This window comes from Anabrus simplex, chromosome 3 (genome assembly GCF_040414725.1).
Source record: "Anabrus simplex isolate iqAnaSimp1 chromosome 3, ASM4041472v1, whole genome shotgun sequence".
NCBI lineage: Eukaryota > Metazoa > Arthropoda > Insecta > Orthoptera > Tettigoniidae > Anabrus > Anabrus simplex.
The window spans coordinates 232,566,742-232,593,147 of record NC_090267.1 but is presented as its reverse complement, the minus strand read 5'-3'; the positions used below and the strand labels follow the sequence as shown (position 1 = coordinate 232,593,147).

Genomic DNA, 26,406 nt, shown 5'->3' with positions numbered 1-26,406 from the left:
ATAGATCAGGGCCTCTCAGGGTGCATGCGCGTGGTGCATGCACTGTGCACGGTGCAAAGACGACTTCGCTTGGTTGACCAGAGTGCAGGCCCCTCCACTCCTCTCTCCCCACACCTGTCTCACCCGTTCGGCCTGTCTCCGCGTTCCTCACCTTCACTGCTGTTTCTCCCCCACTGCGAAATGTTTACGTGTGGTGAGCGGAGACGCTCAGTTGTATGGGACAAGGTTACCAGTGTTATTAAAAAAAATAAAAAAGTGAATTAGAAATACACATCGATGGCCTAGAATGAATACCTCGTATCTCACAAAGTTCTTCCTATCCATTATTTCCTTTAAGACTAGTTACGTCTCCCAGCCACATATGAATTTGCAGGCCATCAGAATAATGTTCGTTGTGTTCTTTCTTCCTCTGCCAATGTGTGAAGGGAAATGAACCTTACCGTACCGTACTATAGGAAAGTATGTCTGAGTGACGTATTTACTAACTCCTAGAGTATAATTTTTATAAGGTTCATTTTCCTTTACTTGTAAGCATAGGAAAATAAACCCAACGAACATTGCTCCGATGGACTGCATATCCAGATGCGGCTGGAAGGCGTGACCAGTCTTAAGGGAAATAATGGATATGAAGAACTTTGTGAGATACGAGGTATTCAATCTAGGCCATTGACATACATGTTTGAGAGGAATGTAAACATAATTTAAAAAAATGCAGAACCCGTAACCACAATGAAAATGCTACAGTACTGGAACAAACCTCATTTGTGGATATAGAATGCTCTTCTTCAAGATGTTTCAACTTCCTTAATTCTTTCTCTCTGACGTTTCCTATGATTTCACAATAATTTTCCGAATGTAGTCTGTTGTAGTGTCTTTCAGCAGACGATTTTCTTACGCACGTAATTATCGTCCCTATCGTCCCACAGATTAAGCATTTGGCGTTATCGTGAGGACAGACAAAAAAAAAAAAAAACGAAAGTTCCCAGTTCGATTGAAATGGACTTTCGGAAGTCTTTGCTTTCTTCGAAACAGGTTGCTCCATTATTATGTTGTTGTGCGCTTATCTATTTCACTCATAAACACGTCGTCTACCACCAAACGCTTCGTCGCTCTCAGCACACTACACCATCCGAGTCGAGCCGAGTTGAGGCGAAGCGTACCGATGCACAGTGCACAGAGCCTATGCACCTCGCTCTGCACGCGTGAGAGTTTGGGCGTTTGAGAGGCCCTGATATAGATGTTCATTTCCATAGGGAACCTGAATTATTTATCCTGAATGAGTAAATATATAATACCAATATAGCTGGTCCAGACCCAGCCAACAGCTGGAAACTGCAGATGATGATGATGATGAGTTGGTCCATTATCGGACTCCATTGGTGGCTCCAAGTAGCCTACGCAATGGCCTCCACGGTATGCACTAGCCATGCATCTTGGTAGGTGTGCTATTTACCAACTGATGAGCCCAACTTAGCACACTGGGGCGAAATGCTGGCAACCAGGAATGGGTTAGCTAGAAAATTTATAATGTTAATAATAATAATAATAATAATAATAACAATAATAATAATAATAATAATAATGTTATTTGCTTTACGTCCCACTAACTACTTTTACGGTTTTCGGAGACGCAGAGGTGCCGGAATTTAGTCCCGCAGGAGTTCTTTTACGTGCCAGTAAATCTACTGAAATGAGGCTGATGTATATGAGCACCTTCAAATACCACCAGACTGAGCCACTCAGCCCGACTCAATTTATAATGTCCAATAACGGACCAACTATATTGGTATTATTTGACTGTTGATAAAAAAAACTGACTTGATAATTTTACACCAAATGACGATCAATTTGTGTATTTCCTGATGGTTTATTTGTCATTGTGTTTAGCCTCTGGAGAAGCCCAGAGCAGGTCATTCTAGTTGACTCCCATGGGCGGCCTGCACATCTGAGGGAGGGAGGGAGGGAGAGAGAGAGAATGTATGTGTGTGTGGTGGTAGTGGTGGTAATGATGATGATGATGACTGTGATATAGGAAGAGGGTGGTACTCAGTGTTGATACATAGCCTATTCCCATTCAGTAACACCAAGGGGTCTGCTCAAGGCTAGAAGATCCCTGATCCAATGACGGAAATCACTATCAACAGAACCATGTCTTCACTCCATACGAACAATGCGGAGAAGTTTGGGATTGAACCCACGTTCTTGGCATGCAGTCTAGTGATTAGAAATTGTATACCACCACCTTTCCTTCCTACGCTGCTGGCCAACATTCTGATGGTGAAATTTTTTTTCACCACCGGATTCGAACCAGTGAACCACAGTGTCACATTATAAAGACTACACGCCTCAACGATCATGGGACATTTTCTAAGAGTCTTGTATATATATATATATATATATATATAAAGTATCTACCTTTCATTGTAAACACATTTTTTTGTACGTCAGAATTACAAAAATAATTTGTGTATCTGGATTTTTCATCTATATTTTTAGTCAAAGTGCATTAATTACACGAGTAAATACAGTATTTACAAAACTAGAAATGTGAAATGTATGCAAAAGTAATTTGAAAAGAATGATCATTATCAACAACATTGCACACTGTGAATTCAATTAGAAACAAAAATACTCAATATTTTACATTGTTGAGTCACATAGGCTGTCATTAAATAAAAGAAAATTCAATTAAGATGATAAAATAGTGCTGTCCCTAGTTTCTTTATTTAATTAATGGAAGAATTTATAACTTAACAGGAGCACATTTGGTGTCATTCTAGCTTCTTATTTGCCTAGTGGCTGAGCATATAGCCAACCAGCTTAAAAGGGAAGTCTTCGAAGTGTTTCACCCTGATTTTGTTCAAATTATACATCCTGGTAACTGAGTTAGTGTACATTTCAAAAGTGAAAACCGTATGTGCCCTGATTAATATTTAATGCCATATTTTAAATGTTGAAAGTGGTGAAAATATGCACGAAGACACACCATGCAGCAGCTCATGGCTGAAGTAAGACTGAGACTGGTGAGTCACAGTCGTATAGTTGACTGTCAGCTGACCACGACAGGTTGATAATTCCGGAGTAGTATGAAGACATAACGAAAACAAAAACTTCCACAGTACAGTAAGGTTTGACTTGCGGCAGTTTCAATAGTCGAGTTCCTAACATTATTCTTCCGCTCGGACATATAGCATACAGACAGTTGAGTGTTACGAATAATACACACAACATTGCACATTAAAGTATTAACCCAACAAAAATTGAAAATACACTGCCTAATGTATAGGCTTTGTGCTCTAGTCGATAGTCGACAACATGGTGTTTTTAAACATAACCATGTGTGCTGTATCTATAATAATAAAAGGAAGTGTTTGTATGTCTGTGTGTCTGTGTGTCTGGGCGTGATTCCCAGCAAAATCTACAGCAGGAAGAGATCTGAAATTTTGAACATAGGTAGATGGAATGGGGCCCGAATGCACCTCGAAGCCGGAATTTTCATTTTTGCTTTCGTTGGTGAGTTATGAACGAAAAACCATCGGAAAACGTGTATTGGGATATGACAATTCAACGTGCTGTCACCAAGATTAAATGCAAGGAGTCACTGTCGCTAGGCAACGTACATAAGGTAGGTAAAGAACACAATTCAAGGAGCCATTTTACGTCCAGGGCGTAGGAACCTGTTTATGGTGTCTGTCTTTGCGCGATGCCCAGCAAAATCTACAGCACGCAGAGATATGAAATTTTGAACATAGGTAGATGGAAGGGGGTCCGAATGCACATCCAAGCCAGAATTTATATTTTCGTTTTCGTTGGTGAGGTATGAACAAAAAACCATTGGAAAACGTGTATTGGGATATGACAATCCAACGTGCTGTCACCAAGATTAAATGCATAGAGTCACTGTCACTAGGCAACGTACATAAGATAAGCAGAGAACACAATTCAAGGAGCCATTTTACGTCCACGGAGTAGGAAGTCGTTTTTGGTCTTGTATGGTGTGAGGGCATATGACGCTCTTGATGGTGATTCGACCTTTGGATTGAGACGTAAAGTCTTGAGCTATTCGAGAGGAGTGCGCTATGTGCACAAGGAAGTGTTTGTCTGTCTGTCTGTCTGTGTTCATGTGTGCGACGCCCAGCCAAATCCACGGCAAACAATGATCTAAAATGTTTGTCACAGGTGGGAACAGGTTTTCATCTAAGACGCATAGCTGTGTCTAAGAGCAATTCTTGCACCAAGACATGAAGCTGTCAACATCACCAACAAGCAACACTCACAAGAATTATCCGGTTTTCTATAAACTGAAAAATCTATCGACACTACATGTCATACCGATGAGGCTGTCAACTACACGACACAGATTTTGAACAATTTGGAGTCACCTGGAGCACCCTCGAACATCTTGGGGTGGACGATTGTGGCACTGATTATCCTTCTCAGGAATATGAATCCTCCTTTCTGCAATGAACACGGCTCTGAAATTCATGACGAATATTATTGAAGCCACCATGATGACTGAGCAAGCTGCGGGCGAAGTAGTATTCCTCGGACTGCAAGTCCATTGAGTAGTAAGCCATTTTCGGTCTGCGACACGAGGAGCCACCAGCCCGTAATATTCGGAAGTGTTTGTGTGTGTGTGTGTGCGAAGCCCAGTCAAATCTACGAGACACAGAGATCTGAAATTTCGACATTGGACAATCGCTAAAGTTGTAGGACTCCATCTTCAAAAACGGTGCTTCTGCCATTGTCAACTGTACGTAGATTGTTCAAGAGTTCGAAAGGCAAGCAGAATACAGTATACGTCTTACCTCCAAATGGAAGGACATTAATATAGTTTATTCCAAAGCTCTATAAGGAAACAATATATTTTGTATAATATAACATGGTCTTTTACATGGTTTTAATATTATTTGTACCATCCATCAACCCGGTACCTTAAGCACTGAAAGTAACAATATAATAAAAATAAGATAATTTATTTCATGCAATTTTCGTCAAAATAATGTGAGTTAATAAATATAATGTTTTAATTTGTTTTTAAATAAATATTTTAGAAATATCTAACGGCTGAATTAATAAACGCGGGCAAAGCTGCGGGCACATGCTAGTTGTCAAATATAACACAAGATTGTTCATTTTCACCACCATTTTATCATACCAGTGGATGCTTTTCTTTCTGTTGTGTCTTCCATGCTATTCCTAAATCATTACCTTGTCATGGACAGTAAGACAGTGTGACCGTGACTCATGCTTCTCAACCCTACCTCAGCCATGAACTACTGCACAGTGCATCTCTACACAAATTTTCACAACATTCAGTGATGAAATATAGCATTAAATATTAATCTAGGCACTTTTGAAATGTGTATTAATTCTAGCCGATGCAAACTTAGAACAGAATCAGAGTGTAATGTTTCAAAGACTTCCCTTGTTAAGTGCCGAGATTACAGATAGTGGAAGCCTTTCAATTTTCATTCTTTCAAGGCACTTCTTGACCTGTACAAAAATGGCTTCGCTTGTGCCTTTCTCTGCATTTTGTAATAACAATTTCTACATAATGGAAGATAAATAGAAGAAGTGTAATATCAAGAAATCTAAAAGACCTTGTGTGTTTAATTAACCTCTCAGCGTGGGAAGACTTTCACTACCTGACTACCCTGTGCTGTGGGAGGAGTATAACACCAAGCATACGAGTGCAGGCTTTTAGTTGATCGGGTGTAAATGATAAACGGTTCAATGAATTTTACGAAAATGTTCAGTATGTTATTAGTGCATAAACACATAAACAGCATAATTTACTGGAATTATCCATGGTCAATGAAGTACAGGACTCTTCTGAGCTTTCAAATCGAACAAGAGATATGGCTGAATCAAATATAGAAGTAGCTAGTACCCGGATTTTTTGAAAAATAAGATCTCAATACAGGTTTCTGTACTATACTGTGCTGTACTGTACTGTACTGTACAATGCAAAAACTACATACATTTCCTCAAAAGTAACTGGTACACATTCATTTACCCTCGATCGGAAAGGAAATAACATACTGTGCGACCGCATGCGAAGTTGAAAATAAATATCTCCCTATTCTTTACGAACTCCACAGTAGAAAACAACTAAACATTTTTTACACAAGACACAGAACAAAGCAGTTCTTTGCAGCATTCTGAGACCCATAATTTGCCATAAACATGTTCTTTTGCCTTCTATAATTATCCATGTCTTCTCACACAAACCCACCATTAATAACATTACGGCGATATTTTCCCGTGTATCAAAAGCAATATCAATGTCACAATCACTACTTTCACTCCGGAATTATATATCCGTGTCCTTGCTTAACGAAACTAAACTTTCCGTATCATCAAATGGTAATACTAAATTCCCATGAAGGGAATTAGATATTTTTCCACCAATAGAGCATATCAAAAATCATTTGGAATTGCTAGGCGGGCATTAATTCCATTGTGGAGTTTTATCTCCCGTATGCAGTTATCAGACTGTGCCACATAAGAGGCTTTCACCTGCATACACCCCAGCATCAGTGGGTAGGGTCTGACACATCCCACTCTGACGAGTCTAGTGTCAGACCTAAGACGAAATGCTGGTTAATAGAGCAAACGCCTGAAAAGCCATACATCCAATTTTTGATCTGATTTTTTATATGCTCTATTGGTGGAAAAATATCTAATTCCCTTCATGGGAATTTAGTATTACCATTTGGAATTGCTAGGCGGGCATTAATTCCATTGTGGAGTTTTATCTCCTGTATGCAGTTATCAGACTGTGCCACATAAGAGGCTTCTGATAAGTTCACCTGCATACACCCCAGCATCAGTGGGTAGGGTCTGACACATCCCACTCTGACGAGTCTAGTGTCAGACCTAAGACGAAATGCTGGTTAATAGAGCAAATGCCTGAAAAGCCATACATCCAATTTTTGATTTGATTTCCGTATCATCATACGATAAAACATAGTTAATCTTCGAATTTGTGATCATAAGAAAACGTCTAGCTGCCATGATGTCAACAACAGAACTTGTTGATTTTTTCAGACGCGATACATCATATGTGATCGATAAAAATTCGATAGATATATGCATCCAATGAAAGGTCGATGCTTCGTCTGTAGATACATCTTACTACATTTGTAATGGTTCAAGAAATATTCGCTAGATGGAAGCACAAATCAGAAGCTGCTACACGCGTGCAATGTACGTCACTCTGCGACAGAGAGCGTTGGGGAGTCCGTGTGCAGTGTACGGCACTCCACGTTGAGTGGTTAATATTAAATGGCTCTTTTTCCTTTGATCCTTTAGCACTGCAATATCAGGCAAATTTCTCGTATTTATACAGTAATACCATCTGCTATGAACACTATTTTAACCCATAATATAATAATAATAATAATAATAATAATAATAATAATAATAATAATAATAATAATAATAATAATTTTGTGGCCACTTGCTAAGAATGAAACCAACATGATTATCAAACTGGATCTCCACCTATTTTAAAAATAAGATGACTCAGCCAACTTGGTTCAAGGAGGTTAAAAGGGACCTACAGGAGATGGGGATCACTTCAGAAGATAAAAGAATGTAACTCACTCAGGAGGAAACTCAAAAACCACCAGGGTTTTCAAGAAAGACCAAAGTTGAAGACAGGAAAGACTGGAGAGAGGACTGAAAAGAACAACACTGGCAACGAATGAAGGAGAACTGGGCAAAGATCAAAGCCCAGAGAGGCACGCTGAAATAATGTGGTCCTTGATAGGCCGATATGAACAAAAAGAAAGCCAATGATGAAAATAATGATAACCTGTAGCAGGAAAATGCTTGGGTTATTATTCTTACTTTAGTATGAACACAGAAAAATGATTTCCTGAGAAGAATGTATGTTATTTCTGTTCTTTTGATACACGCACATAAATATATGAAATAAAACAAACGGGCAAACATCTGGTGCCACAGCCCATTAACCTGCCAAAGCAACTGCTATCCAGCCCTATGGCCAGCAGATACTGGAGTGCCGCACAGACACTGCGAGAACATCCTTATTTGTACTGCTTGGCATTCCTGACTGGATCTGCTGCCTCTGATGTTAGGCATATCCTCAGCTGGTCTCACGAGACTGAGTGAATATTTTGATCTGACATATCTGGCAACCCTGTAGAGGATGACTTACAAAGTCACATAATACATACATGAAGTTGTGAACTACCAGTGTCAGAATAATGATTTGAGCAATAATTTCTCAGATTTCCTAATTCAAAGACTGATCCATCTTATATCAAAAACCATACCAAGGCCTTGTATTCAAACATTCAATATCACAATATCTATGATCCTCCAGACATTCAGTATATACATCACATAATACTGCAGCCACAAAATAGAAATTGCATGGTAAACTGTTCCTAGTTATGTGGTGTTATAATAATTGTGAACTTATACCATAATATTCTACATGAGCTCTGAATGGTAAGTTTAACTTTACCATAACAGCACATACATGAAGAAGCATATCTTCCTACCTGACTATCACAGAATGAGCAAATTTAAAAAACTAAAAACAATAAAATGTTAAAAATAACAGACAGAATGAGCAATATATACATATGTAGATACTTCACATATAAAATTTCAAAACAAAAGATGGGAAGTTGTCTTATATTACAATCCTTTTAGCCCCAGTAGATATTGCTGCTGATACAGTTCTGTGGCTAGTTTTCCAAGGATCTGACTGGCATTATGCAAAGAGTTATTAGGATCTACACAGTATTTCACAGCCAAGTCAATACAGTTCTTTAGTTCTTGATAGTTCTTATTAGTTGTTAGAGCTTCCAAGTTTGCCAGAGCCTTGATGGCCTCAGCACTAGGAGTAGGCAGAGCACATTCGGGAGTGTTTGATCTGCGACACAACATTCCGCGAGGTTGCTGGATGGGAACCGTTCCTTCTGGAGTACTGCACCTAAGAAAAAAAGAATCAGTTATTGGGAGAATGTAAGAAGAAATCTCTTTTGAAACGTTCAATTAGAATATAAGAAACTTCAGAACAAGGAGGTTACATTAACTATACTATACACATTTACAGAATGATGAAAATGTGAATGATGAAATAATGTTTTATCCTTTAAAACTGGTTAGTTACTTTCTGAAAAAATGTTGATGGACTCAACAAGTGGGTGATGTCTGACACTTTTATCTAGGCATTGAGCTTTTCCTCAAAATTTGATCCTCAACATTTCATTCATATATAAAGAAAACAGCAAGACTTTATGTATGCCGACTGCATGGGCCCTGTATATTTGCAAAGTTAAATTCAAAATAGTTCACAACCTTGGGAAAATATCCATACATTCCAGTATTTCTTCCATGTTTCACTGTATAAGGTGTTATTATCACTACTTTCTATTTATACATATTCCTCACACACATACTGAGTATAACTAAAAAAACATGTGACAAACCCCTGGGGAAGTGATAAAGGACATAAAAACTAGGAAAAATGTTCCTATAAACAAATGGTTCGTTTCATTTAGTTTTGGATTTACAGCCATTGTGCTGTTCATATTTAATTAGTATCTTACATGAATTTTCATTTACAAAAACCTCTACATAAGGTATTCAAAATAGCCACCATAAGCTTTTAACATACATTTTTAAGCACTGTATCCTTGACTGCCTTACTCTTTCTAGGGGTCTGCCATACCTACTGACAACCTTCTCCAAGTCACTGGCATAGGATTTCCATGTTATGAATAGGTCTTCAATACAAAGTGGTCTCTATATAACCCCATAAGTAAAAATCCAATGGAGCGAGATCAGGAGAGGAGCAGGCTACCAAGTCAGTCTCTCTCGACCTACCTGTTCTGTCTGGGAATTGCAAATCTAAGTTTGCTCTACAGCAAGAGAAAAAATGTATGTCCATACATAAGGTGCATATCTGCTAATCCTTGATTATGTAACTACTAGCTGCTGCGGCAAAAATGGCATGTGATTTTGAATAAAAGCAAAACGAACATGTTATACTGAGAAGGTAATTACATGTACACATGATATAGGCTTTTGGGCTTATGCCATGTCAAGAAAATAAGGTAAAATTCTTTACGTTTCGCAGAGAACTTTGCTCTGCGTCTTCAGAAGAAAATCTTGACTGTCCACGAGAAAGGCTTCTCAAACAATGAGGTTTGAATTTAGATGTATAATTACATATAGCTTAAAATAAAAAAGAGCAACATCTTCGGGTCATGTGAGACGAATGGAGAATAGGTTACCTAGGAGAATAATGGACTCTGTTATGGAGGGTAAGAAGGGTATAGGGAGACCAAGACGACTATGGTTAGACTCAGTTTCTAACGATTTTTATCTGCACACCAGAAACTAAGCAACATTAACCATATGTTTATATCAACATTTCTGTGTGTTTTTAAGCCCTATGACAATTAGCCTCAGGTTTTCCATATGTTAAATTACACCCAGACATAATTACTCTCAATCAGACTACCACACTAAATGGTAGATAACTTCTGTAAAATAAATATCAGAATCAATATAAAAGCAAATTAAGTTGTGGGGTGGGATCATGTGGGATGAATGGAGGAGGATAAGTTACCTAGAAGAATAATGGATTCTACTATGGAGGGTAAGAGGGGTAGAGGGAGACCAAAATGACTATGGTTAGATTCAGTTTCTAATGATTTAAAGCATGAGAGGTATAGAACTCGTAACCCCTAAATAAGGAAAGGTTACAAGTAATAGAAATATTAATGTTTGCTACCGTTGTGCATTCACATAGTTGCACACTAACACAAGACATGACAATATGTACGAAATTAAGACTATAAGCACATTAAGCACAGAAAATAATAACAGGATAACCAACATGACGGCTAAGAAAGGATAACAGGGAAGCAGCTGGGAACCATATCTAGGCAGTGGAAGTTATTGGCAATGCTGAAGAAGTGAAGTCAAATGTAATCCTAAACTTTACTTAACAAATTTAGATGCAAATTAAAACATAAATCAATAACAAAATACAGCATTAAAATTTGAAAACAGAAATCCAGCAGTAATTACAATTTACCCCGAGGGTAGCATTTAGTTATCTAATCTTATACCGGAACATCACACATGACATTCCACTATAATGAAGATGTACATGTAAGAAAGGGAACAACATTTAAAATATAATCTTAATAATGTTATTTGTTTTACGTCCCACTAACTACTCTTTTACGGTTTTCGGAGACGCCGAGGTGCCGGAATTTAGTCCCGCAGGAGTTCTTTTACGTGCCTGTAAATCTACCGACACGAGGCTGACGTATTTGAGCACCTTCAAATACCACCGGCCTGAGCCAGGATCGAACCTGCCAAGTTGGGGTCAGAAGGCCAGCGCCTTAACCGTCTGAGCCACTCAGCCCGGCAAATATAATCTTGGTGCAGAGCATCTTCAGTAGGCAGCCCCCCCACAAACACTTCTGAGAAAGGGTTCCCGTTCTAAAGGCGAATACTCCAAGATGAAGCAGAATTAACGAGACAGCCCCAGGGTGAAATTTACATATTATGATTAAATCGAAAGGCGTCGAATACATAATTTACAAAATCAACAAAGTGGGAATTGTCTCTTTACAAATGTGACGCGACTTACCGAAACGGCTAAGTCATTTTAATAAAATTTGGAAGCTGAAGGAAAATAAATTAAATGAAACACTTGAAACTAAATACCAGAAAGGTGAAAAACGACTAAGTGCTTACCTGATAGAAGGGCCAAGAAGATCCGTTACCTTGAAGGCAACCTTTCCTTTCACTGGTCAAACAAAAAAGACGCCTAGGAAGAGCAAGGCTCTAGCGAAACGCTTCTCTCCAGAAATTAGGAAACCTTACAACAGCCAATGAGCGTCCGATCCTTTTTCCTTCACCTACCAATCACATTTACTTTTATTTTCTCCAATCAGAGCCCAGAAATTAGTGCTGACCAAGAACGTTAAAGAAGCATCGAGAAGGAACGAAATTGATGCAACTTTACGAAACCGGAAATATCCCACGCCAAACTGGCGTGTGTGGTACAGGGTGTTTCCTAATACATCTTACTTTAATCTTCCCATAATAAAGAAACAATCTTGAAGCCATAATAAAATCAAACAATTCCAAAATTCACATACCGAGGAGAGACAAACAAATGCATAAATACATTACATATAAAATTAACCCATAAAATATATACAATTCCTCGCCGTCTTCCGAGTCCAAGTAATTAAGTCCAAGTAATCACTACAGAACTAAGTGAGACCACAGCACTAGTTGCAAATAGAGGATTGTGGTGACGTTTAGTAAATTCACAGAGACTTCCAGACTGAACGCTGAAAGGCATAACGGTCTATAATGATAATGTACGTAAGTTGTAACAGTCATTAACTTAGATGGAACAGATTACTCATAAGTACATTAGAAGTATAATTTTGGTACCTGATGGGAGAGTTTGTAGACGCCAATGCTCCTGGGCTATTAGGTAAAGTTCTCACAAGTGTCTGGTCTCCATCAGGCAACTGAGCCAATACGTAGACAGATATAGCTCGACTCAGCAGACGACACCTACAACAGAGAATAATAATATGTCTATATGCACAGCAAACTACACTGAAGCTTTGAACTATAGTCTGACACACATAAAATAATGAGAAAGATGAAGTACAATACATGCAACACAACAGAAAACTATAGTAATACTTATGAAATCTAGCAAATCCATAATCTGTCAAAGTGTGTCAATAAGATAGCATTTACAAAGAAACACAGAAGAAAGCTAAACACACAGTTCTCAAGTCTGCGTATTAGTAATTCTACACGGACTTGAGAGAATGCATACTGAGCATGTACAGAGAAAACAACGTGAAGAGCATGGGTCGGCAACCAAACAATACAGGTGACTTGTTATTTGCCAAAGATTTAGATAATGGAAAGGATTGAACAAGTGCAAACCAAGCTATGGCTTATGAAATGATTTAGAGTAAATACAGATAGACAGGAACATAAACAAGATAGGCTAGCATGAGCACAAGAAGTAACAGAAGAGAGAGAGCCAAGGACATACGTTTTTCCTCCCTTGTCATCTGTTTACATTTCTTCATTTTTGTCTTGTAGATTTGCATTGGCTCCTTCCGTTTTTATATGAAACCATTCTCAGAAAGCACTGCTCTTTCTTAGCACTGTTTCTTTGCACATAAAATTTCACCATATTTACTCCCTCTGTTAGCTGATGCTTATGATTACTATTATTATTACGATGATATTTTCTTTGCTTTTCTCTTGTTACTAGTCCTTCAGCACACTATGATAACATATGATAACACATATGATAACAATGACATTTACAATAAGATACAAAAGTTGAAAACTAGAAAAGCAGCTGGAATTGATCAGATTTCTGGGGATATACTAAAGACAATGAGTTGGAATATAGTACCATATCTGAAGTACTTATTTGATTATTGTTTGGTCGAAGGAGCTATACCAGATGAATGGAGAGTTGCTATAGTAGCCCCTGTGTATAAAGGAAAGGGTGATAGACATAAAGCTGAAAATTACAGGCCAGTAAGTTTGACATGCATTGTATGTAAGCTTTGGGAAGGCATTCTTTCTGATTATATTAGACATGTTTGTGAAATTAATAACTGGTTCGATAGAAGGCAATTCGGTTTTAGGAAAGGTTATTCCACTGAAGCTCAACTTGTAGGATTCCAGCAAGATATAGCAGATATCTTGGATTCTGGAGGTCAAATGGACTGTATCGCGATTGACATGTCTAAAGCATTTGATAGGGTGGATCATGGGAGACTACTGGCAAAAATGAGTGCAATTGGACTAGACAAAAGAGTGACTGAATGGGTTGCTATATTTCTAGAAAATAGATCTCAGAGAGTTAGAGTAGGTGAAGCTTTGTCTGACCCTGTAATAGTTGAGAGGGGAGTTCCTCAGGGCAGTGTTATCGGACCTTTATGTTTTCTTATATATATAAATGATATGAGTAAAGGAGTGGAATCAGAGGTAAGGCTTTTTGTGGATGATGTTATTCTCTATAGAGTGATAAATAAGTTACAAGATTGTGAGCAACTGCAACGTGACCTTGATAATATTGTGAGATGGACAGTAGGCAACGGTATGATGATAAACGGGGATAAAAGTCAGGTTGTTTCACAAATAGGAAAAATCCTCTCAGTTTTAATTACTGCATTGATGGGGTGAAAGTTCCCTTTGGGGATCATTGTAAATACCTAGGTATTAATATAAGGAAAGATCTTCATTGGGGTAATCACATAAATATGATTGTAAATAAAGGGTACAGATCTCTGCACATGGTTATGAGGGTGTTCAGGGGTTGTAGTAAGGATGTAAAGGAGAGTGCATATAAGTCTCTGGTAAGACCCCAACTAGAGTATGGTTCCAGTGTATGGGACCCTCACCAGGATTACCTGATTCAAGAACTGGAAAAAATCCAAAGAAAAGCAGCTCGATTTGTTCTGGGTGATTTCCGACAAAAGAGTAGCGTTACAAAAATGTTGCAATGTTTGGGTTGGGAAGAATTGAGAGAAAGAAGAAGAGCTGCTCGACTAAGTGGTATGTTCCGAGCTGTCAGCGGAGAGATGGCGTGGAATGACATTAGTAGACGAATAGGTTTGAATGGCGTTTATAAAAGTAGGAAAGATCACAATATGAAGATAAAGTTGGAATTCAAGAGGACAAACTGGGGCAAATATTCATTTATAGGAAGGGGAGTTAGGGATTGGAATAACTTACCAAGGGAGATGTTCAATAAATTTCCAATTTCTTTGAAATCATTTCGGAAAGGGCTAGGAAAGCAACAGATATGGAATCTGCCACCTGGGCGACTGCCCTAAATGCAGATCAGTATTGACTGATTGATTTCAGCAGCATTCACCAAAACTGCCTTGAATATTTCCCATTCTCTTCCACAGTTCTAATATCATCTTCTGATAGATTATTTTTTTAAAATTATTTCTTGATATCCTTTCTTAGGCTCTTCCTCTTTCCAGTTCCACAAAAACAATGCACTGCTCACAAAATTCTACTGAATGGTTAAAGCCATCTGTATGAAAGGCAGATATCTTGAGGGCTTTTTACATGCATTTTACATAACGTGATGAAGATGTTGGCCTCTGATGGTATGAGCTGAAATTATATTTTAAAATATACCCACTGGCTGGAATGAATATGATTACAAATTTAAAATAATCAGTGGATCTGATACACAGGGCCTAATTTTTTCATAAAATGAATTTAAAATTCAATAATATATTAACAAACACATATAACATGCTGAAAGTTAAAATTAAAACATAAAACTAGTGGATAAAATACACAATTCAAATTGTTACAGGGATACCGTGGAGCACAGAGTGTAAGAAGGTGCGGGCGTGAATGGGTAGACAGAGAAAAGTTCAAAGCACAATTTTAAAACTAAAATTTGAATTTTATTTCTTTCCTGAATTCAAGGCTTAATGAATACCACCAAATAACAATTGATAGACAAAGATGAGCTTGTGAGCTCTAGTAACAATAATGATTTGAAATTCTAACAATCAGGTACACAATAACTTGGAGAAAGAGCTTGTAGCTCCACAGTTACGTAGTTCAAAAGAGCACCACTGCTCCATTCAATTAAAACTCTCGGAAACTGTGCTCCAAAACACATTCTAAGATCAATACAAGCAGTTTCCACTGTCTTACCCGCTTGACAGTGTGAGGTAAACAAGATTTTGTAATTTGATTATTAGTTATTGTTAAGAAGTTTTGATTGACTTAAATAGGAATAGTTAGACCTTAACCCTTTAACCGCCAAAGTCCGATTGATCGGACGTTCCGGAAAAAATAATTTCCAAGTTATTTATTTGTTTTAATAATGTATAATACATGTTTTGGACTAGTATTGGATTAAATAAGACTATATACAACAAGTTTAGTTGAGGAACTTGCTGCCGAGTGGCTTGATGGCCAAGCAGCAATTCAGCTTCCGCAGGCGGGTAACGAACCCCTTACTTTTACCGGAAAAAAAAAGAACGCAACTGTTCTGTATTCAGAAAGATTAGTACTAGTCAAGGTGGTAAATGGAAAAAAGACCAGATACATTTGTAAACAGTGTAAGAAGAGTGTACACCCTTTGTGCCTCCCTAAGCACAGTTGCTAGAGCATGTCAGAAACATGTGTAAGTATTAGTAAATAATTTCTTGTATCATATTTTTAAGGCAAAAAGTGAATTTTTGAGCATTAAGTCCATGTTAAATAGATATTAGTAGTAATGTTTTACAAAACGAACCAGGAACTGCAGCATTTGCATATAATGTAAGATTAGAAAATTTCATGTTAATGTAATAATAATAATAATAATAATAATAATAATAATAATAATAATAATAATAATAATAATAATAATATTGTAAATGTAATATTGTACATAAGGCTCTATTTTTCATATATATAACATAGGAAACACCACCTCTCTAAGATAATGCAGCTTTTGATAGTAAAAAGCTTTTTTTTTTCCTTAACGGTTTTTGATCATGAAATACTTTTTTTTTCAAAGAAAGGAAATACTTATTTGAATTATCAATTCATAAAATAAAAATTTATAAAATAAAGGTGCTTTAATTTACATCAATAAAATGTCCAAAGCATTACCTTCGAAACAAAAAAATGCCCATCCAATTTACATAAATTGAACAGAAGTTATTACAAATAATTTACTGCAAGGTAAAAAGTGCTCATTAGGTCCTGGCGGTATAGGACATGGACACCGTGTATGAGGCTGGCGGTCAAAGGGTTAACAGAGGCAATAAGTGCCCATTCTACATGGCTTTAGTGATCAAAAGAAAATGTTCAATATATCAGCCGTAAACCAAAATGCTAGGAGAACACTTGCACTCCTTTGAAAATACACTCTGAAACACTTAAAACCCTATGTAGGCTTATGGCCCGAAGTTACAGAGGCTAAGCCTATACTACAGAGGTGACTAGATGGAGAAATTTTAAGTTCCAGAGAAGAGATAAATTTTAAATTTTACAATACCAAGTTGAATGGTAATTAAAAGAGGGTGAACACTCTTTACTCCCTAAGTTAGAATAAAGTCCTTAGACTTATTTGAAAATTTACATTGAAAAGATAATAGATTTACATTAGGAAAGAAAGCTTTCTGAGACTATCACATGATTAAAAGATGTCTGCCATTACCTTGAACTGGTGGGCTTTCCGATGACGGGCAAGGCTTGCCCCCTGCCTTCACTACGAACACACTCTAAACCTCTTGACTGGAGTGATGGAAAAGACAACATGGTCCAAAAGGACCCAGCTTTTATAGTGGAGGGGAAGGTTCCAGAACTCTCTGGGTGGACTTCAACTTGCAGGAAGGAGGCCCACATGCTATGATTTCAGAGCCTTTAACCCCATAGCAACAGATCACTTCCGAGCAGCGTTAGTCAACTTTTTGTCGCCGGTGGCGCTAACCATCGGACTTCAACTCTCGTGGGCCCAATCTTTGTATGGTGATTCATTACAGAGAAATGCATCAAAGTGTCAGACCTGCCAATCTTTTGAATGGGGAATCAGTAATCAGGGTAATCAGAGAAAAAAGGGAAGCATCGACATGGACGATGCAAATTTCAATTTTCACTTTTAAAATATACCTAACCTAACACAAATGTACATATTTAAATACTTGTTTAGTTATTCTGGTGTAAATATAGTGTTGTAAGCATGCCACCTTTTGTAACTGCTTCTCAGCGAATCTTTTCTTGAAACATACAGCACCACCATCTGATGCCATTTTTAGTTTCTCAACGAGGAGCAATGACAATCTATTTCTACTTAGTGAGTACCTAAATTCAGTTTGATTTTTTCTTATAATGCTAAAGATTCTTTCTGTTTGTGCATTACTATGTGGCACTGATAAAACAACATACATAACCTTACTGAGTGTGATATATTTCATTTGACCACTCTCATTCTTTAAATTTGCAACTTTACTCCAAGAAACATCAATCCTAGGAATGCTGAGCAAAAAGCAAGAAGAAAGGATCTATGAGAAATGGAGCAAAAATATGCTGGCAGATTACTGCTGGTTACTGAAGAGAGAAAATCCAACTACAGCTCACAAGCAAACAGCAGTGCAACGAAATTTCTTAAAATAAGTCAATATATCATAAAATTGAAACTGTAGATTGTCATTCTAGAACATGTTACCAATAAAACAGAAAGTGCAATGTGGTGTTTACAGATGCTTTTAATTAGTGTTTTTCCTCAAGCCTGTTTACATATAACCTATACAACAGTGTAATACAGGAGTGTTCAAATGAGTAAATAGAACGTTCTACAACCGTTTATAAACACACGTGGACTTGTCTACATAATTCCTAATGTTTTCACATGTATCTGGATGACAAATCATTACTGCAAGTTTCCAAAAACCTCCATATGTAACAGAATGAAAGTGGGTTATACCCAATATTGGAACATTACAGAGTTTTCTACAGTTTTCAACTACACACAGATTTTGAGGTTATACAAATGTACAATACATATTTACAAAACATGGTTGTACTTAACATTAATTAAAAGATAAAATATATTAAATATATTAACTGAAGGTTTTACAAGAGTCAGGTTATGTGTATGTATAACAATTATTCCCCCTGAAACCTTCAATATCTATCCTGTACATTCCTTACTCTAGGTCTTAAATTATATCTTGGTGCCCTTATATTTATGTCTTCATCTCTTTTATGCTCACTGGTTAACTACACACAGACTCCCTCAGTCACACAGTCCTCTTGCTGGCGCTGTCACAGTCCACAGTTTGCAGCTAGGCGGTTCGATCGGAGGCTGGGGGATTCGCCGGTTCCGGTCATTGGTGTCCTCGTTCCTGGTGACGATGATCTGCAGGTCCTTGCGTGGCACTCGGAGCTCCGCTGGCTTTCCCTTCGCTCGCACCTTTGTATTCTATCAGGACCCATGCGTCTTCATAGTCCACCGGTATGATGCATGGGACAAGCTCACCCGTCTTGTACTTGGCCCTGTTGAGTCTTCTCTTTTTCCGGGGTGCAGACCTCACTGTTCTTACCGGGACATGGCTCCATGCTGGGACCAGTGTCCTGGTCAGGTGGCACACTTGTTTGTCGGTTGTCAGTTCAGAACCCATTGGTTCTCCATCTCCTAGAGGGGTTCCCACTGGCCGTGTCATTGCCATCGCTGCCTCCATCTCCTGGAATATTGTATGAACCTCCTCGTAGCGCTGTTTCATGCCGAACATCCTCCCTGGGCGATCTCAGTGCCGCGGAGCTTACTGCAGTTGTCGGCCGCCTTGCGCTTGGTGTCATACTAGTGCGGACCGTCCACAGTCGCGTCGCCTGGTCGTTTGGTCTCGGCGTCGAATATCCGCAATGTTCCATTGGCGCGCCGAGTCCTCTCCTGCAGCTGGACACGGTAGTCGGCTCTCAGCTGATGGAAACTGCCACGCCCGTTGAATTCTCCCATAACTTCCTCCCAGGTCGAACATGGCTGAGGGATGAATCGTACTTCCACCTCCTGTCCACGTAGTCCGATGATAGGGTATTTGGCTCTTCTGATGTCGATCCTGTCTCAAACTGGGCCCGGCATGTTCACCAGGAAGTAATCCCGCTGTCCCATGGAGTTGCCACCTTCAAGACGCTGGAGCCGCCATCACTGTTTGTAGGCTTATCTCATGTCTCCACGGCTGTCATATTTTCACGTAGGCTACTCCCTTCCTCTGCTGGGCCTTGACTATGGACTCTACAACCGCGAACATCACATGGGACTTCTTCCCATTCGGTACGTTGTCGTCCAGCACAGCATGTGTGATCACCTCGGTTTCGAGATAGCGCACTTCATTGCCCAAAGAATTGATTTGGTGCTTTATTTCTTGAGACTAGGTCTGAATGAAGGAAATTAACTGTTCAAACATCGTCACAGTCCTCTGGTCATTCTTCATTTTCGAGTCAAATATTGTCCGAGAGTCCTGTCATGGTCGCCATTTTTATCATTCTCAATGCGATTTTATTTTGGTGTAGTTAAAAATCACACGAGATATGTTCACTTACTTGCATAAAACTACTTTATTGCTGCTACGTCTATTCCTTAACAACTCACAGTTATACGCAACACAACACTATTAAGGGAAACACAGTGAAGCAATTCACAGTCGATTCTGTCAAGTACAGATATCAACAAGTCCTAACATTGATGAGTCAGTTCACCATCACACAGTCAATTCTGAAAAGTACAGATATTAACAAGTCTATACACTGGTTATTCACTTTACCATCACAAGGCAAAACTGACTACCCTCTCACTCAAGTCGATTCTGACAAATAGAGATATCAACACACTCTAACCCAAACTCTACAATCTCTTACCGCAATGTCTCTCTGTCACTGTCTCACTGACTGACTGATTCACCACGGAGTCCAACACTAACTGACTCTTGGTCTGTCAGCTCGATATATATGCTGTTTGACAAACAGTCTAGAAATAATGACTTCCGGAAATGTTCTTGCAACACTCTAAATGGAATACATCTGAGCACACAAGGGACAATAGATCAACCGGCCTCTCAATTGGAGTAGATAAAACTGGAATGTTTGATTACCGTTTATAAAAACACATGGATTATTATGGCAACTGTGTTTTGGGATAGGTGTGGTGTTCTGTTAGTCAAATTTGTGCTACTAGGGACAACAATAAATGCAGATCCGTACTGTGCGACCTTGACGAACCTTCAGTGCGCCGTACACAATAAGCAATGAGGCCTAATGTCATCTGGAGTTTTATGGCTGCATGATAATGACAATGTACAACCTCATTCTACTGATCAAACTCAAGAGTTAATCAGGTCCTTCAGATGGAAGCAAACAGACCACTCACCATACAACCCGGACTTTGCACCGAGCGATTACCACCTGTTCCGCTACCCGAAGGGGTTACTTACTGATCAGTGGTTCGACATTGATAAAGAAGTAAAAACAACAATTGAACAAATGAAGATTGGTTGTCTTCACAGGTTGCTGAGTTCCATAGTGTGGGCATAAACAAATTCGTAGAACACCATGACAAATATTTCAATAAAGGAGGTAACGATGTAGAAAAGTAACTTAACCTATCAGCGTGGAGTGCAGAGCACGGCTTGTCATGCAGTGAACATCGCGCGCGGTGGAGTGACGAGCACTGCTCGCACGGTACATGCATGTACTCTACTGTGATCTAAAAGGTTACGATCGAAGCTGTTTTTGTTTTAACACATTTCTCCTTGAAGTGGAATGTTTGAGCTTTCGAACGATATATCTTGATTCCTATTTCAATAGCATTTTGTCACTGAAATTCGAGAGATATTTCAAGGAATATATTGAAACGGGAATGCCCTGCGAGTATTCGCGTTCATGTATTTCTTGAGAGGAACTTGCTAACACCCGGCTGTATGTATTCAAAATGAGCGCCGAGCGCACAGGCATTGTGGGAGACAGCATACAAGCAAGCGCTGCTCCAGAGTGCCAGCCAAGGCCAAGTGACGTCACACCGAAAATTCTCTTCTGTTCTATGGCATTTCATCACAAACGGAAGATTAAATCATAATTTCGAGAACGTCATCTTGTAGGCCTGGACAATAAATGCTACTAACCAAAATTTCATTAAAATCGGTGGAAAGATGGCCGAGATATCAATTTTTTAAGATGCTCATATTTACAGTCACGCCGTCCGACCTTCGGCAATAAAAGGAAGTCGCCAGCCTTGAGTGGGTCAGTGTGTCACTGGATGTCTCAGTGTGTGTGTGCGAGCAAGCACATCGTCGTGAACCAGTCGCCTCACTATGTGATATGGTTCGTTACTCTGTCCGGCTGAGGACCGGGGTTCAAAAGTGCGTAATACTAGTGTTGAAAGCCTTCTCTGTGGACTCTAACTTCGCGTGTAAGCGAAAGCTTATTCTTGTTAATATCAGTCTGTTGAGCCGTGTAACTGCATTTCGTTTGTGAATTGTGTAATTGAAGAGACTGTACATTTTGAAACTGTGCTTAAAGGACTTAGGGCATAAAGACTGTGCTTTAGTTGTTTCCTCTACAAGAGACTGTGTTAGGCTATTTCGTAAAAAATGTGCCCTAGCGACATAACAATTCTTTTATGGACAGTGTACAGTGCCTCCTTTTCTTCCAAAGACTGTGTCAATCACTCCGTGAGAAAACAGTGTTAATATTTCCTTTGCATAAAACTGTGCCAATCTTCATTTCTTTCAAAGACTGTGTCAATCCATTTCATAAAACTGTGCCGATACTTCCCTTCAAGGACAGTGCTGATTCGTGGAATAAGGTACCTTTATTTCTTTTTGAGGGACTACGTCAATTTCCCTCATAAAGACTATGTCTGAATTTACGTGTAATATTATGCCTCAGTGATAATTTTACCTCTGAGAAGTTACGAGATTTTTTTTAAAGACTGAGCTGTAACAGAACTTGGTTCTCTTTCACAAGACTGTCAAACTGTTTCTTTCTGTTTTCGCAGAAGCTTTAATTTATTTCTACGAGTGTGTGTGTGTGCTAGGACAGTGCATGTACTCATTGCAAACAGTGCAGAGACTGTGTCCAAAGGACTTGATTTATTTTCTTTTGAGACTGAGTGAAGTGCTAAACTATCGCATCTCAGAAAGTTCCAGATTATTTTCATTGCTTATTATTTCAAGTTCGATAGTGCATCCAACACCATTTACAGTGGAACCTATTCGACCGTTAATAGTGTCTTGCCTTAATTCGCAGTGCAGTGCGGTAGAGAAGTGTCGTATCAGATTCCATTGACATTCTGTGCGAAAGTTCTACATTTCTCTGCTCCTTTCATAGGACTTTGTGGAATACAAAACTTAACAACTATTCCACGCTGCACTATCATCAGACGACCGCCCCAGGTTCGAGTCTCCTTCAACATCAAGGGCTGACAACAGCCGTGGGTCAACTCCGACAACGTGGGATGACTTCGACGACGTGGGACGACACCGGCGCTGCAGAACGAGGCCTCCTCCACATCTTCAAGGGGATTCTAACTATTCGTCTGTAAAAGTTGATATAATTTCTATGCATTTCTTTTGAATAAACTGCAAATTCCACTTTAAATATGAACTTATTTCACTACCCTTCTCTCATACTCTCTAAAGCATGAACCATACACGCCTTGGCGTTATCCATGCTCTCCGCAAAACTGAAGTACGGGCGTTCCTGTTTCAATATATCTCTGCCACAAGGGGCAAGCACTGTTTTTGTCTGCTATCTGGCGACTATTATGCACACTTCTTGCATTATACCTTCATTTCCTCTCAGGGAAGAACCTGACTATCAACAGAATCATAAATTTTATCTACTCACGGATCTCTTAAGAATGTTTTCTTCCTGTCCTTTTTCCTTATCATGCTCTGTCTTGCATTCCATCGGAAGTGAGCGGAGATGGCTTCTACAAGCAAATACGGATTATCGAGTGTGGAAATAGAGGATTGTCGCAGGTGAACAATATAGTGGAAGGGGAAAGTGTTTTTGAAGACTTCATTTGTAAAGTATGATATAATGTTTTATTTGTAATGACCTAACCTGTACTGTGTAATATTTGTAACATATGTATTTGTAAATAGTAGATTTCTATTCTGTACTTACTGGAAGTATCTAGAAAATTGTTGAACAGGGTGTGTGCCTTTTGTGGGTTATGTTTTCTAGAAGGAATTTTCTAACTATTCTGGAAATGGAAGATTCGCGAACGTGTGTATTCGAGAATGTTAGTTAAAGTTCGCGACGGGAGTAGGAATTGTGATTGGTGAACCTAGGAGGGGATGGGCAGACGCATGCATTCTGATTGGCTACTCCAAAGGCCAGGAGTTTTCTATATATAGTGAGCGAGGCAGCGTTCGTGAGAATTCTGTCTTGTCTTGGCCTGATCTGCCTTTAGTCTGTGTTGGTCTGCGTCGTGTGCGACACCTCGCTTCCGGGATGGCACACCTTCGGGTAAGCACTCGTGAATTCCGTCTGGCTAAAATTTCCGCAATGTTCGGTTGCAATATCGTATAGGAGTCTGCCCTAGCCTAACCTAGATTCGCCAAATTAATTATTTATGATGCCTTAGCTTTTCTGCTGGGGTTCCCTGTTTGTTTTCAAGGCATTCCCATTTCTTACTTCACTAAATATGTAGATTGTAATTTAATACATTTACCTTGGGGTTTGCCTCTGGTAGTTCAGTGTCTCTTGATATACGCTAGAATTTAGGAGAGTACATTCACTTCACTGTAAATTGTAATTGTTTTTACATTGCTTTTAACCTACTAACTTGCATTGCACTACTGGATTTGTAACTAGTTGTATAGTTGGTTTGACTCATAGTGAAGCCCATTATCAAAGAATCTTTAAGATATGTGTATCACGGAGCGTACAGTTCGTAAGTTGTAAGTTGGTGGATTTTGTTTGGAAAGTATTTGTAAAATTTTCATTTGTAAATAATATTTTTCAAATTTAAGGATCACGGCGAATTATTTCAGAATCTGCAACCTAAGCCATATCCATGCCCTCAGAAGGTCGTAGTTCCTTCCATTTTCCTGATTCATCGTCCACTAATTGGCCCTACTGATATTTCGTATTGGCAGAGATCTGCGTAGGCCAGCTGATGTTTCTCTGAGTGTATAGTGTTTTCCGATAGTGTGTAGTTGCTCTTACTTCCCTCCTCTATTGTGTTTAGTACTAGTTTTGTGTAACCACCGTAGTAAAGGTAACATCATGATCCTTAAATTTGAAAAATATTATTTACAAGTGAAAATTTTACAAATACTTTCCGAACAAAATCTACCAACTTACAACTTACGAACTATACGCTCCGTGATACACATATCTTAAAGATTCTTTGATAATGGGCTTCACAACAAGTTTCAAACTTCAAACCAACTATACAACTAGTTACAAATCCAGTAGTACAATGCAAATTAGTAGGTTAAAAGCAATGTAAAAACAATTACAATTTACAGTGAAGTGAATGTACTCTCCTAAACTCTAGCATATATCAAGAGACACTGAACTACCAGAGGCAAACCCCAAGGTAAATGTATTAAATTACAACCTACATATTTAGTGAAGTAAGAAATGGGAATGCCTCGAAAACAAACAGGGAACCCCAGCAGAAAAGCTAAGGCGTCGTAAATAATTAATTTGGCGAATCTACGTTAGGCTAGGGCAGACTCCTATACGATATTGCAACCGAACATTACGGAAATTTTAGCTGGACGGAATTCAAGAGTGCTTACCCAAAGGTGCGCCATCCCGGAAGCGAGGCGTCGCACACGACGCAGACCAACACAGACTAAAGGCAGATCAGGCCAAGACAAGACAGAATTCTCACGAACGCTGCCTCGCTCACTATATATAGAAAACTCCTGGCCTTTGGAGTAGCCAATCAGAATGCATGAGTCCGCCCATCCCCTCTTAGGTTCACCAATCACAATTCCTACTCCCGTCGCGAACTCTAACTAACATTCTCGAATACACACGTTCACGAATCTTCCATTTCCAGAATAGTTAGAAAATTCCTTCTAGAAAACATAACCCACAAAAGGCACACACCCTGTTCAACAATTTTCTAGATACTTCCAGTAAGTATGGAATAGAAATCTACTATTTACAAATACATATGTTACAAATATTACACAGTACAGGTTACGTCATTACAAATAAAACATTATATCATACTTTACAAATGAAGTCTTCAAAAACACTTTCCACTTCCACTATATTGTTCACCTGTGACAGGATGTCTTAGAATAGTTGAGAGGTTCTGACGAAAGTTTGTTAGATTCAAATGGTGAATTGAGTGATGTGGACGACATCCCTGTATGCGAAGTCCTGGGTTCGGAATCAGATACGAGTGACAGTGCGCAGAATGGCAATGTTCATGTCACGGGTAATACATTTCGATGGGAAAACATGTCTGATTTCATGGGTCAAATAGAACCGTTTATAGCAAACCAAGGACCTCAGAATGAAACAGTCGGAAAATGTGATGGTGTGAAGGTTTCTAAGATGTTCTTTATGGACGAGTTAGTGGAAATAATAGCTTGTGAAATAAATTTATATGCTGAGCAAAGAATCTGATCTAGGGGCTTATTACCACTTCATTCCAGAATGCGGGATTGGAAACCAGTCCACAACAAACTGTGCTATTAAGGTAAGATAGCATCATATTTTCCAAAAGAAAGGAGTGTTCTAAACGTGTATGTGAACAATTTATTAAAATCCATAAAATAGTATCAAAGTTGCATGAATTTGAGAAAGTTTAAACACAGCACTCAAAACTCCTCCCGCAGCACAGAGAGG

General features: G+C 38.8%; 1 protein-coding gene across 1 annotated transcript in view; it reads right to left on the bottom strand.

The window, feature by feature from the left end:
* Nucleotides 1-7,552: 7,552 nt before the first annotated feature.
* The window catches only part of Epg5 (ectopic P-granules autophagy protein 5), a 540,178-nt gene continuing 521,324 nt past the window's right edge, over nucleotides 7,553-26,406 (bottom strand). The window contains exons 33-34 of the mRNA XM_067143866.2: nucleotides 12,472-12,597; nucleotides 7,553-8,974 (exon numbers count right to left, since the gene is read on the bottom strand). Of these exons, the coding sequence (XP_066999967.2) occupies nucleotides 8,677-8,974; nucleotides 12,472-12,597 (424 nt within the window). The 3' untranslated portion in view covers nucleotides 7,553-8,676. The remainder of the gene's footprint in view (nucleotides 8,975-12,471; nucleotides 12,598-26,406) is intronic.